This window comes from Kryptolebias marmoratus, linkage group LG6 (assembly GCF_001649575.2).
Source record: "Kryptolebias marmoratus isolate JLee-2015 linkage group LG6, ASM164957v2, whole genome shotgun sequence".
In the NCBI taxonomy this organism is placed as follows: Eukaryota; Metazoa; Chordata; class Actinopteri; order Cyprinodontiformes; family Rivulidae; genus Kryptolebias; species Kryptolebias marmoratus.
In genome coordinates this window covers 17982489-17996199 of record NC_051435.1, presented here as the reverse complement: position 1 = coordinate 17996199, position 13711 = coordinate 17982489, and the positions used below count along the sequence as shown (strand labels likewise).

The following is a 13711-nucleotide window of genomic DNA, read 5'->3' as shown; positions in this document are numbered from 1 at the left end:
TAGAAATGAGCGCTAGATAGATTTAGGTGACTGTATTTGCCTACAGATTGCAGCTGGAAACAACTCATAAAATATTAAATGAATTTAAAAAACGCCTACATAGATTTTGGAGCAAAGTGAAACTTTATGCTTGATTATTTTATTTAATATTCAAACACTATCATTTTCACATTTTCAGTCGCGCAATGGGATTAATTGTTATTATTATTTAGCTCGTTTTCAGTGACCCCAAATCCCCCCCAGTGCGCGCATTTTGCTCCATAAAACGCGCACAGCTCTGCTTTTAAAATTTGTTTAACACTTTTAAGTCGATTTACTAGATAAGAGTTCCCAAACACATTTTTTTTTTCCTTTTCCAGTTCAACAAATAACTCCAGAGAAAAAAAAATCAAGGAGAAATTTCACAAACCCTGCATTTTCATCTCCCGATCAGGTTAATTCAATTTTCCTCCAATTAATTAGACACAACAGCCACATCCATGCAGCCTCCTGCAGGAGTGAGCGTTTTAATGACCCCCCCCCCCCCCCCCCGCCATAATTCAATTAACCGCCTCCATCAGCTCCATCATTGATTTGTGAGAGAAGAAGAAAAAAAGAGAGAAAGAAAGAAAGGAAGAAAGAAAGAAAAAAAAAAAAGCTGCTGAAAGTTGAATTCTGCAAAGTAGAGCCGGCCTGTAATTGCTCAAGACACAGGGATCGGAGGGAAGAGTGGGTGGTGGTGGTGGTGGGGGGGCGGTGGTGAGGGGAGGCTGGGCTGAGGTGGCCGTGTATAAATAGTGTGCTCTCAAATACACAGTCACAACAGCAGGAGTGATCTCACCTCCTTCTCCACCCCTTCTATCCGCCGCCGCTGCTGCTGTCAGCCCGCAGAAACAGCGTTTTCTCCGTGCAGACGTGGATTTTTTTCCCTTTTTTTTTTTTGGTTTTCCCTCCTCCTACTCCTTCTTCTTCCTCCTCTTCTTTTTCAGCGCGCCCCCCCATTAGCCAAAAGAACAAGAAACGGGACCACTACTGAGCGGCGCACAGAGAGGAAGCCCACCGACCATGGAAGAACTTACGGCATTCGTGTCGAAGTCCTTCGATCAGAAGAGCAAGGAGAGCACCAAGGAGAGCATCACGTACAGGGAAGTTTTGGAGAGCGGCTTGACGCGGGCGCGGGAGCTGGGCAGCCCGGAGAGCAACCTGCAGGACATAACGGACACCAACCACTGCCCCGTGCACCTCTACAAGGAGCACGTGGAGCTGGAGAAGGACAAACTCAAGGACTTTAATGTTTCCAGGGCGACGGAGGGTGAGCTTTTATTCCCCCCCCACACACACACACACACCTACCATTGTAGTTTTAAATGAATGCGTCGCGGTGTGTGTCGTGTGTCTTTTTATGAATCCGTGCGTAAAAAGAATTACATATCAAAGAAGAACGCGTTTAGTTTAGGCATTTTAACGAATATTATCACCCTGTTCGGGGATTATTTGCCACAGCAGGAGGCAGGCCTTTCCTTTGACCGTCGATTTAACTGTTTCATGATTGTTTTCACACATCCACTCTTTGGCCGAACAAAAACAAAACACACACGACCAGCTTTTCTACTTCTACATATATTATATTTCATTTTTTAAATTCATTTATTTTTACATTTAAAAAAATCTATGTAATAATCTACGCACATTAAGTTTAATGGCTACTTCTTAATTAATTCGTGCCAAAGGCGCGTAAATCTGTTCCGCCAACTTTACGCGACGCTTTTCTCCACTTTATTTTCCGTTGCGTGTCGTGCATTTTGTGTCAGTGAATTTAAAGGTTATAATTCTGAGATGTTAGCTAACACTTTCCTTCAAAACTCCATGACTTGTCTCCCCCAGACCGTGAGCTCTTAAAGTCGCCGTTTCGCGCGAGAACTAAAACAAGATTTCAGCCAAACTCCGAGGGATACAAAATGTTGTCCATTTATACCAAAACACCAGTGCAGGCCCTCGACTCATTGAGCGGCCACACAATGTGCAGCAGCTCCCCCAAATACTTTTATTTTTGGATTTATTTAACTGTCTGTTGGATTGCTCTGCCTTCTCTGATAAAAACCAGCCGTCAGAGATCAGGACTCGTTTAGGAGAATATTTTGATAAAATAAAAATGATAATAATAAATGCGTTTTTCGGAATTAAACAGTTCCCCATCAGGAAATGCAAACACTACAGACCCGAGCTGTATAATTCAAGCAGCTGACATGTCTGTTACTAATAATAGCAACAGTAATTTTACTGTACAGCCTGTTAAAAAAGGAAAAGCTTCAGCTGGGCCGCTTTTTAAGGAAAATGGCGTCAATTACGACAATTTAAATGTTTCAATAGAGAAAAGAAGTCAGGGTTAACCTTTTTTTTTGTTTAGAGCATAAATTACCTTCAGTATTTTCAGAGGTGTGTAAAGAGGCTTCATTTAATTGAGCTCTGTTGTGTCTCTAAATCCTCCCTGTCGGGGCTGACAGCCACACTGACTCAACTTCTGCTCTCACGCCTCTGACTTTACGCGCTGATTTATGGAGACCTGTTTGGAGCAAACAGGCTGTTTAATGTTCCTATGCTGGTACCTAAAAACTGCCTGGCCCCGAGGCCCCTAGCAGAGCCCAGTGTTGGCTCTTTATAGGGGACCAGGATGATGTGTGTGTGTCTGTGTGTGTGTGGCTCCTTTAGGAAGATAAAATATTAAAAGCTTTGTTTTTTCTTCTTTTTTCCACTCCTTCCCTCCCACTCCAAAATCGCGGCACCGTTTAACAGGCATCTATGAGTGCAAGGAGAAAAAAGAGGACGTTAAGTCGGAGGACGAGGACGCGCAGGGCAAACTGAAGCAGCGGCGGAGTCGCACCAACTTCACCCTGGAGCAGCTCAACGAGCTGGAGCGGCTCTTCGACGAGACGCACTACCCGGACGCGTTCATGAGGGAGGAGCTGAGCCAGAGACTGGGACTGTCCGAGGCCAGGGTGCAGGTCAGAGTCACCACATTCTGCTTTTAGGAGCTAAAACCTGAAAAACCGGCAGCCGCCGAGGTGCTGCCTGAGAAAGGACTTGTTTTCAGATATGAAATCGAGAGATTTCTGCAGGGACAAGTGCAGTGAAAGCACCAACCTGCGATTTTATTGACCTTGTGAAGACATTTTTTTTTGTTGGACTTTTTTTTAAGTTAGGGCAGCTCCTGTGAATTATGGGAGTTTATTTAAGGATCTAAACGTACCTAAACGTATTCACCAACACAGCTGTGCAGAAACACGAATGCGCATTGCACCGAAAACTTTAAATTCTCTGCTTAAAAACAATGCGACAAAAATGTAACATTAGTTCTTTCATTGCTGTAGCTTTTTTATTTAATACTTTCATTGTTATATTTTTGCTGCACACTTTTATGCCTCGTTCATCTTGTGATGGAACCTGTGAAAATGTCCAAAATAATAACAAAAACACCAAAAAAATGCGTCCACCACATGTTCAAATAATAATAATAATAATAATAATAATAATAATAATAATAATAATAATAAAAATGATGATGATGATGATGATGATGATGACGATGATGATGATGATGATAATGATGATAATGATGATGATTTATAAGCTAGGTATCCTGCACCATTATTATTTAAAATGTAAGATGGAAGAGGTTGGTTCGTTTGCAGGCAGTTTAATTTTACTAACTGGGCTTATAAATTATGAAAAAAAAAATCAGGATTTTTTCCCCTAATAATACTAATTAGAATTCCAAATTAATCCTAATTAATTAGGAATCCTAATACTCGTGTAAAATTCTTTTTAAAAAGTCATATAGACGTATTAACAATTCCAGTTTATCGTGACTCCAGCAGGGAGGCGTGTTTGAAATTTATGTAGAAAAAAAAAAAAAACTGCAAATTTTCTGTGGGCTGTAAAATTTGCTCCAGACTCTTAAATAGAATATTAGACTAGAAGGAGGCACGCGGTCTCGTGGCTCGCTTTGTGATATAATAAGATAAATTAGTAAAAACATGGGTTTATTAGCTGCAGTCGTTCATGTCAGAAATGGCGCAAACTGCTGCATATCATCCGGGATGTAAGAAGGCCTGTAGGAACTCCATCATGCGTCTCATACAGACCGAACAGATATAAAAAAATACAAATAAATAAATAAAAAAAAAATCTCCCCAGCAATGATGAAAATGAATGAAGAGCCTGAATGGCTGCTCGAAGGCACGCGCTCTGAAGTCAGCTCGTATCCCTCCTCATTTTCTTTGTAATATCTGCCACATGGGTTGATGTAGTGTCCCCCATAAAACGCGGAGTATAAATAATTCGATTGTGGAGCAACTGTGCTGCTGTTCAGATTGATCTAATCGGATGAATCAGCCCCATCATAGAGCTTTATGAGCGCCGTTTGGAGCTGAACATTGTTGCTTTGACGATATATATATATATGTGTGATGCGGGATGGGAAGGAAGAAAACTGCACCCACAGCTGATCCAGTGTGTTCATTAAACTCATTTATGGTCGGAGCGGAGTTCATAAAGCATCGGCAGAGTGGCTGTGTGTGTTTTCTCACATCCGAAAGGCCTCGTGGAGCAGACGTGGCGCAGTTTTTTCGGTGTTTTTACGCGCGGCGGCGGCAGCAGCAGCAGCAGGCTGTGAGAGCTGCGCTCCGAGCAGCTGTCAATGAATCTAATTGAAAGTTATGAGAGCTCGGTGAGGAGCAGGCACTAATTCACTTACGACTAATATCTTTGGCTTTCTGGCGCGCCGCTAAATTAAATGTCATTATTCACTGTCTCTAATAAAAAATCAAAACGGAAATGAGATTAGGGGATTTGTGAAGCGCATCATTGAGTGCTCCTTAATGAAGAAATAACTGTCCGAACCGGTGTAGTTCACTTTGCTTAACATACTGGCAAGTAATTGGAATTGATCTCGCGCGCCCGCCTAATATTAGCCCTGATTTATCTGAGGGATCGCTGCTGTGCAAAACAAACAAACAAACAAACAAATAAACAAATGAGTAATCACCTGGGGTTTTATGAACACCCTTTTCTCCCATCCATTCTTACTCTACCATAATAATAATAATAATAATAATAATAATAATAATAATAATAATAATAATAATAATAATAATAATAGCTCATCCATTCCTCTGCGCCCTTTTGCGGTTTCTGTTTCCGCATCTGTGAATGAGAATCATTGCTGGGGGGTTGATGGGAGGAGGGTGTGTGTGTGTGGGAGGGGGATGGGGGAGGGGGTGTAATGTTATTCAAGCAGGCAAATTAAGTTGATGATGATTAACAGTAAGGCCACGGCCCGCAGCTTCAAACAGCCAGCACATTAGAGGATGCTTAACGACATTTCTTTTAGATATCTTGACAACACATCATCACGGTCCTCCTGGATGATGACGTCTAACTGTGGTGGCTTATAGTCTGCTTTAAATGTATGTAGAGTTTGGAAAACTCTGTCATACCTTTTCATTATTTATTTTTTGTTAGAATTAATTTTATTGCAATGGGGAAAATGGAAATGTATTTTGTTTGATTTCTAGCAAAATAATAATAATGATAATAAATCAACACTCCTAGAATAAGAATATGATAATTCTTTCTATTTGCTATTTCCAAAAGTCACATTTTTTATAGCACATTCAATAAAAACAACCCAAAGTGCTCCACAGTTTAGTCACACAAAACATTAAACTGCAACAATGAAAATGTATTAAGATGCAAGTGACGTTAAAAGAAGAAATAAAAGCTCAAAAAAATTCCAAAGACACAACATAAAATCCTTACCTTTATTTGGGTTTCAATATCTACTTAAATTAAAAGTCAGGGGGAAATCGATGCGCCTTCAGCAGAGATTTTAAAGACTCAGAAGTCTCAGCGGCCTGAATATTAGGAGGTAAATTATTCCACAGGTTTATAGAAACCACTGCAAAGGCCACATCACCTTCAAATTGTAATTTTTATGTTGTAATAAGTAAGAAAAAACTGGGTATATCACTTAATTTTCCCTGTTTTCAACAAATAACCACCCAGTCTTTTAATTATGGAAATATTCCAACACTTTGAAAACAACAACATTAAAGTTATTTTTAAAAAAATATATATACTTATTCAGGAAATTAAAACCTTTGTGATTTAAAATCTCATTTACATAAATGTCCTACAGGCAGCAGCTTAGAACAACACACACATATAGGAAATAGGAACACGTGTACTCATCACAAATGATAAATAATTAAGAAAGTAAAAGGAGTCAGTAAGGCAGTCCACTCAGTGAGAGGAATTATCCTCTAAACAATTGCTTCTTTAAATTAATTTCTCTGAAGAGCATTGACACATTACTTTGCTGTTTTATTGCAGGTTTGGTTTCAGAACAGAAGAGCAAAATGTCGAAAGCAAGAAAACCAAATGCACAAAGGTAAATATCTCGTCCTCCACCTATTTTCAACCATCTTATTTGTGCATTCTATAAATATTACTATTACTGTCAGAATGTTTGGCTGCAAAAAAACTCCCCATCTCACATAACAACAACTGTCTGGCTGTCTGACAGACATCTTTCCCTTCTCTCCAGGTGTCATCCTGGGCAGCGGCAGTCACCTGGACGCGTGCAGAGTAGCTCCGTATGTCAACATGGGCGCCCTCCGAATGCCCTTCCAACAGGTAGGGCGCCTTCTTCGTCCTCTCAGAAGTCCTCAGAGCCTGGAAAATTCTAACATAATGAATCTGGGGGTGCATGCTCAGGTTGAATAAAACATTAGAAACAAATCTGATTACTCTGCAGCTTGTGAATGCTGAGGATTTAAAAAAAAAGAAAAAAAAGGAAAGTCAGGGAGGAAAGTTTGTGTTTAGGCCCCTTTTTATTTGTGAAATCCCAGTATCTGTGTGCAGCTGCCATAAGAGTCGAACGCCGAATAAGGAGAGTGCACCTTTCACCTCCTTCACACTCCCGCTTGTGACGGCTGCGTTGTCCGCTTGACCCCTGTGAGAAGCGGTGGCCTAATTAAGCCAGCGGCGCGGCAGGCGTGAGCACATAAAAGGGGATGATGAAAGCAGCAAACGGAGTGGGCAATGATGGATATTGGCGTAGAGCTGCACTGGCAGGGGCGGAGGCTGCAGGCCTGCATACTGAGAGAGGCATGCTGCATGGGGCTGAAAGTGGCCGTAGGCGTGCATGGATACAAATATTCCAATATATGCTTATGAAACGTGGGCTGCTGGGGTTAGAGTTATGGACTTGTAAAATACATGAAACATACTCATGTTTGGGGGATTTCTCGCAACTGCGCAATGAAAACCACGTCACAAACAACCTGACACAAACATTTTGAACATTTTGTTTTATTCCGCAGCAGACTGATTTATTTTACAAACTAGAATGAGTCCACCACATCGTGTCCTTTCATTAGTGTTCCTGCATTTTAATTAGACGTCAGTGGCACCAAACGGGTGGAAATGATCAGTCAGAGCTGCAGTTTGTTGCTTGATGGTTGAGATTTATGTTGTTGTTTGCAACTTGTGCTTCAGAGTTATGTTTCCTTTCATTTGACTTCTGCTTAAGTGATTTCTTTTTTTTTTTTTTTTTGGTGTTTAATATGCCAATTCGACTGAAATCAAAGTAAGAAAACGAGGATTTAGTTCAGTTAAAACTTTGACTTTGTATAGTTCTATTTTGGTTGGAGAAGAAAGCTTAAGACACTTGAGTTTTCCTCCATCTTTCCTGCGGTGTTTGAAACACATGAGAAATGGCAACAGGCTCAGCTCTCTCCCTCTGAAGTAAGCTGATGCTTAATTTTCACCTACTTCTCATAAAATAATTGCCAAGAATGTGAAAACTGATATCCTATGCTCCTTCTGGTTTCTTCTTCTTTTTTTTTTCCTCTTGACTCAGGGATATGTCTGAATAAATATTTATAACTCCAAATCTTTTTAGTGCAAAAATTGTTTATTTATGCAATTGAATCCATAATCAGGATAACAAGGCTGCGTATTTCCAAGGGTATAACCAAGTCCTCAGTGTGAATTACAGAAATCTGTTCGGGATCCTGGAAATACTTTGATTCTTGACGGTTAAATTGGATGCGGTGTCTGACAGCGATGTATGATTCATTAAGTTTTAGAATAGCTGACATGAAAAAGGAGAGCAGGGCCTTTACTGTTTTCTTAGAAAAAAGCGTAAGCAGCAAGCTTTGAGGGGGGATTTAATAGTGTCAGACTGTGAAACTTAAATCTTAAACTCTGTATTTGCACACACGCTGACTGACTTTATATTTATCCGCAGGTTCAAGCACAGCTCCAGTTGGACGGCGTCACACACTCCCACCCTCACCTGCACCCTCACCTGGCAGCTCATGCTCCCTACCTGATGTTCCCGCCCCCTCCCTTCGGACTACCAATTGCGTCTCTCGCCGACTCAGCCTCGGCGGCGGCGGCGGTGGCGGCGGCAGCCAAAAGCAACAGCAAGAACTCGAGCATCGCCGACCTGCGACTCAAGGCAAGAAAACACACGGAGGCTCTGGGACTCTGACCCCACCGGGCTGCCCCTCCGCTCGCCTGATGCCCATAATCACCTCTCACACCAGACTGAGCCTGTGAAAAGGGCCGTGACACTCACAGCTAAAACTAAAACAAACAAAAACACTGAGGGGGAATGAAAGAGAGGAACACATACAGACAGAGAGAGAGGAGAGAGTGGAGAGGGAGAGAGGGAGGGGAGAGCGGGTGTGTGTGTGAGAGAGGAGGAGGAGGAGGAAGTGAGGTGGGGGAGAACAGTGAAGGAAGAAAATTAAAAAAAAGAAAAAAAAAAGGAGGCGGGAGCGAGAAAATTGTCACAAAACCAGCTGCCAAAACAAACCACTTGTAGAGAACGGTAATTAAATACCAATGAAATCACCTTTCACTTTTCGCCCAACAGGCAGGACTTCTGCGGGGCCAGTGGCTCAGTCCACTCCAGGCACAGATCACATCCCAAGGACCGTACAAACACATATGGATGTCAGTCTGAGGGCCCCGAGGGCCAGGAGCCCGTCAGGCCAGAGGACGTTAGAACAAAGCAAACTGGCAGGCAGCAGCAGGGCTGAAAGCAGAGTCTCGCTGACGCTGGTCTGTTGATGCGCGGAGGGTTGAGTTTTTGGGGGGAGACAGACCCACACACCACCTCACCGAACTAACGGAACGGCTCCCCACCTTTACGATCCCCCCCCAATTAAAAGAAGAAAGCTTTTTAAAACTAAACGAAGGCCGTATTTGTCTCCAAACCACTGTGTTCCCTGCTGCTGCCAAGTGCATGAGCTCTAAAGGAGGACCTCTGTGGGACAGACGTTTTTTTTAACACTGCCATCCGACCCTTTCAAAGTCTAACATCTCCATCACAATCTTATGGACTTGTGCAGTAGCAAAAGCGACAATTCCTTATATTCTTTGCTGAGGTGGAGAGTGACTTTATTGTCTGTTGATGGCGAGACTTGGTTTGTATTCTCTCCCCTTGCAGCGCGCGCTCTCTCTGTCTTTATTTCTATCTTGTTGTGTTGTATTTTGGGTAAAGAAGTGAAGATGGCCTTTGCACTTCAGGTCTTGTTAGTGGGTGTTTACAAATGGCACTACAAGCGGATACTACTTTACTAACTGACGGGGGTGGGAGTGGGGTTTGATATTTTCACGTGATCAACAAAGGGTATATTTGGGATGTTTTTGTTTTTTCTTTTTGTAATACTGAAAATATGAAGAAAGCATCAGTCAAACTGAAATGCAATGGTGTGCAGTTTAAGTGCAATACTGTAAATAGCAACAACAACAACAACAACAACAAAAAAGTAAAAAAAAAATTAAAAAATAAAAACAGCTAGCAGTTAAGCTTCAATGATAAAAAATCCCATTGAATTTTCTTGTTTTGGTTGTTTTTCATGCACTGTTGGAGCTTTGTTTTTCAGTGGTATTTGTTTGAAAAAAGAACAACAATCAGGTGCCATATTTCCATGTAATTCAAAAAGATTTGTATCACCAGGCACAGCTGTGGAGGAAAACACGAGCACATTTTTTGGATTTCCCAAAAACTAAAGTCAAAAATAAACCTCAACGGCTCTGCTACCATTGCAAACCTAATTTGCTTTAACATTTTGTACGATAAACACGATAAAACCCAAACCAGCCAGTTTATTTGCAACATAATTAGCTTAATTTTGCATGTCGTTTGTGACGTTTTACTATTATTATTTTCCAGATAACTCAAACTGTACTTTCCAAATGGTTTCAAACACTGCTGCGCTCGACAGGTAGATCAGTTTCAGGTACCTCTGGCAGCCTCCAGACATTTTCTTTTCGTTAACAGACCTCCATTTTAAAAATGTTTATCTAATGTCTCCACTTTAAATTAAACATATGGGTGTTTTATTTATTATTTTTGTCTGAAAGTTTATGAGAGATGAAATAGTTGAACTACAAGTGTACATTTTTACATGGCTTTGCATTTATTTTTGTATGTTTTTTTAAGTGTTGAGTTTGAATTAGGAGGTGTGGCTGTAGTGCATTGTTTGCTTTAAAAACAGCAACAACAACAAAAAAAATCATAATAACAACACTAATAATGTAGCGTGTCCGAGTTTACAGAGATTTCAGGGATGGTTGAGCTAAAAACAATACTCCATGGAATTTGTTGTACCCATTCAAATGATTTCCATTTCATATGCAAGCATGCCTAAACATGAATCATCGTACGGTTGTTTTGTTTCTTTCTCCCCTTTTGATTAATGAAATATGAATGTACATCTTGTACAAGTAAACTATCAATAAAGCTATAAATATTTGTACTTGAGTTTTAAAATGCTTTTTAAAAGCCACATAGAAAAAAAGACTTGTTTGATGGTTAAATTATTCCTGTCAGGGAACCATGTTTTGTAACACAAACGCAATCATGACTGTCAATAATTTTAACCATACTTTCTGCAGCAGTCTTTCTGTAACATCTGGCATCTTGCAAGATGCAGGTTTATTCTCTCTGCTTGTCGAGCATCATTCTGTGGGTGGAGCTTAGCGACTGTCTCGAACCTGTGGACCGATTTTGGTCCAGAGGTGACATTTACGTAGAATCTTTGCCTGCTGGCCCAGATCTTCACATCCAGCTATACAAATCTGTGTTGTTGTAAAGTCCAGATGCAACCTGATTCCCACAGCTAATCAAAGTGAGACACTGAGAGAAGGGCTCTCTGTGTCACTTTGGGCTTTAATGTCATCAATTTGAAGTAAGACTTGTGTAACTAAAGAGGAAAGTATGTAAAAGTGGAAAACAGTAGAAGAAAAAGAAGAAATCTTCTGTATGTGCATAAAAAGAGAATGTTGGGTTTTTTTTTACCTCAAAGCAATAGTCTGGATCTTTAAAAGTGGGGTTCTGTCTAAAGGTTATGAACAATTATTATCTTACCTGTTGTAAATAGTTCATTCAACATCCTCGGTTTGGAGAAACTGAGTTTTATTCTGACTGTATTGACGAGCTAATGGCTCATCTAAGCAGGGCCAAGACCAAAGTGGATTGGTCTGAAACAACTTTAATCTCCAAAACTACATAATGGTTCATGCAAACATTATTATACAAACTTTTACGTCACCATCAATTACTCATTACAGTTATACCGGCAGAAATATTATATTACTTCCAGAAGTGTCCCAGGTTGCAAAGGAAGTGCTACAGCTGGCTGATGCTGTTGCTATTTACCCTTGCTAACCCCCTCCCCATAAAGCTTTATGTAAATAACCTTGTAATACTAAACTAACAGCAATGTAAAAAGTGTTACATACACTGCTTAGAAACCTTTGAGATTAAATTTTTTTAAGATGGCAGCAATCCACTCATCTGGACTATCTGTTTGCTCACCAGTCCAGTCATAATTAACTCTATTCCTCCAAACTAAGGTTGTTCAAAACCATCTGCAACAGGTAAGATATTGTTTTAGCAGTAGACACAAGGAGGTCATAAATGTTTCAAGCCAACCCAAATATATGCACAGTCGTTCCCCCCACTTGTTCTCCCTACACATACTAAATTCTGCACAACTAAAAAGTTTTTCTTCAAGTGTATTCATTTCCTCTGGGAGCCTGATTCCAGATGTGTGTGTACAAAGTAATTACTCCATGTGCTATAGTGGCTTATTGTTTAAAACTCGTACACAAAATTAGCCCAAATGGCGTTCTGTTGAGTGTCGTACCCCCAAGAAGGTCGCCACACATTTAATTTGTACCTCTTTGCCCATACATCAAGATTGAGTGATATAGTCGCAGACTGATGGCTCTGTATTTACCCGCTGACCCCTCTGGTTGGGGCCCTGGTCTGGAAATAACAGCATCCTTTTATGTGTACTAATAATTAGCAAGGCAGCATACAGCCATCCATCAACCTCCAATGAGCCATGGCTGCTTTGTCAACATGTTCGAGCACATAAGCTATTTAGGTTGGCCACGGGTAACAAATACACAATAATATATTAATAGAAGAGGGGGGAGTGAGGGTGTATGAGAAAGAGAGGGAATGTGGGGACATTTAGTGGATAACTTTGGTTAATATTAAGCATAAATATGATCTTACATATGATAAGGTTTCATGTTGTGTTGTTCAAAGTTATAGATCCTTTACTGATTTGATGTTTTGTGGTGAACAAACATATTTTCAAGTACTAGTTTTGATTTCCAGAAAGTGCTGCTGATCCAATTTTCTTTCTTTTTTTTTGTCTTCCGTTTGTTGGTCTGTCTGGTTTGAGAGAAATGTGCACCTTGGTGCTTTGCTGCACTGGCCTAGCAGAGGTCAAGTGCTCAGGGGTCACGTGAAAATAGTTTTTATCACATTTCATTCTCATAATCCTCTTTGAAATGTCACACACAGCTATGATCAGATGGAATGTGGGCTGTCGCAGCCTTGGCATAAAGCCCTGCGAGGTAATGGTGTGAAACGACAGAACTCACAGGCCAGGAAGACAGAGTAAATTTAGCTCAAAGATATGTAGCTGGAGCTTTTTGTTTTATTGTATACCGCTGTAACTTCCATAGGGCTACTTGATGCAAATCTGGAAATAAGAGTCTGCTTGGTTCGAGTGAGATTTTTTTTTTTGTGAAACAACTTTGTGGTTCCTAAATCCTGAGTAAATCCTGTTCTGGCAGTTTGACTCGTAGCTTGAAGTGAAGCCACCCAGAGAAACCTCAGCTGAAAACAATCGAGTTGAAGTGCTGAAGTCACTCCAGTCGGCCGTGGATCAAAGGCCTCCTTTCATCCCAGTTTGTTTGGGCTAGACTTTGGTTTGCTTTGTTGGCTAATGCTCATAAATGTATCTGGAGTCATCAACAGTGCAAAGCTATATTAAAACTAACACTATGAGTCTGGGTCAACAATGACTTTTTGCAATGAAAGTGGAAAGTGACATGAATTTAAAGTTAAAAAATAGAAAGAAGTAGTAAGGCATTAGTTCACATTCCACTCATCTGTTTATGTTACAGTCATTAACAATTTATTTCTACTTCAAGCATTCAGCCTGTTTTCTTATAACCCAAGAAAGATTTACAGTAAATACACCACATCTTCAGGTGTCAATTCAGAGTCAAAACTCAATGTGGCCCAACTATCTACTAACATCTCAAACTTTGTATCAAATTTGAAAAAAAAACTTTACAGGATATTTCAACTTGAGTCATATCCCTACTAACTGTATATAAATTCTAAAGT

At 40.5% G+C, this 13711-nt stretch overlaps 1 protein-coding gene across 1 annotated transcript; it reads left to right on the top strand.

Annotated features, from left to right (window-relative positions):
• The first annotated feature begins 801 nt into the window (after positions 1-801).
• Positions 802-10810, top strand: shox (short stature homeobox). Its single transcript, XM_017410085.3, is given in 7 exon segments — positions 802-1291; positions 2773-2981; positions 6370-6427; positions 6584-6672; positions 8291-8362; positions 8365-8503; positions 8924-10810. Coding segments are annotated over 7 exon segments (1011 nt in total). The 5' UTR covers positions 802-1044; the 3' UTR covers positions 9121-10810.
• Positions 10811-13711: the final 2901 nt, after the last annotated feature.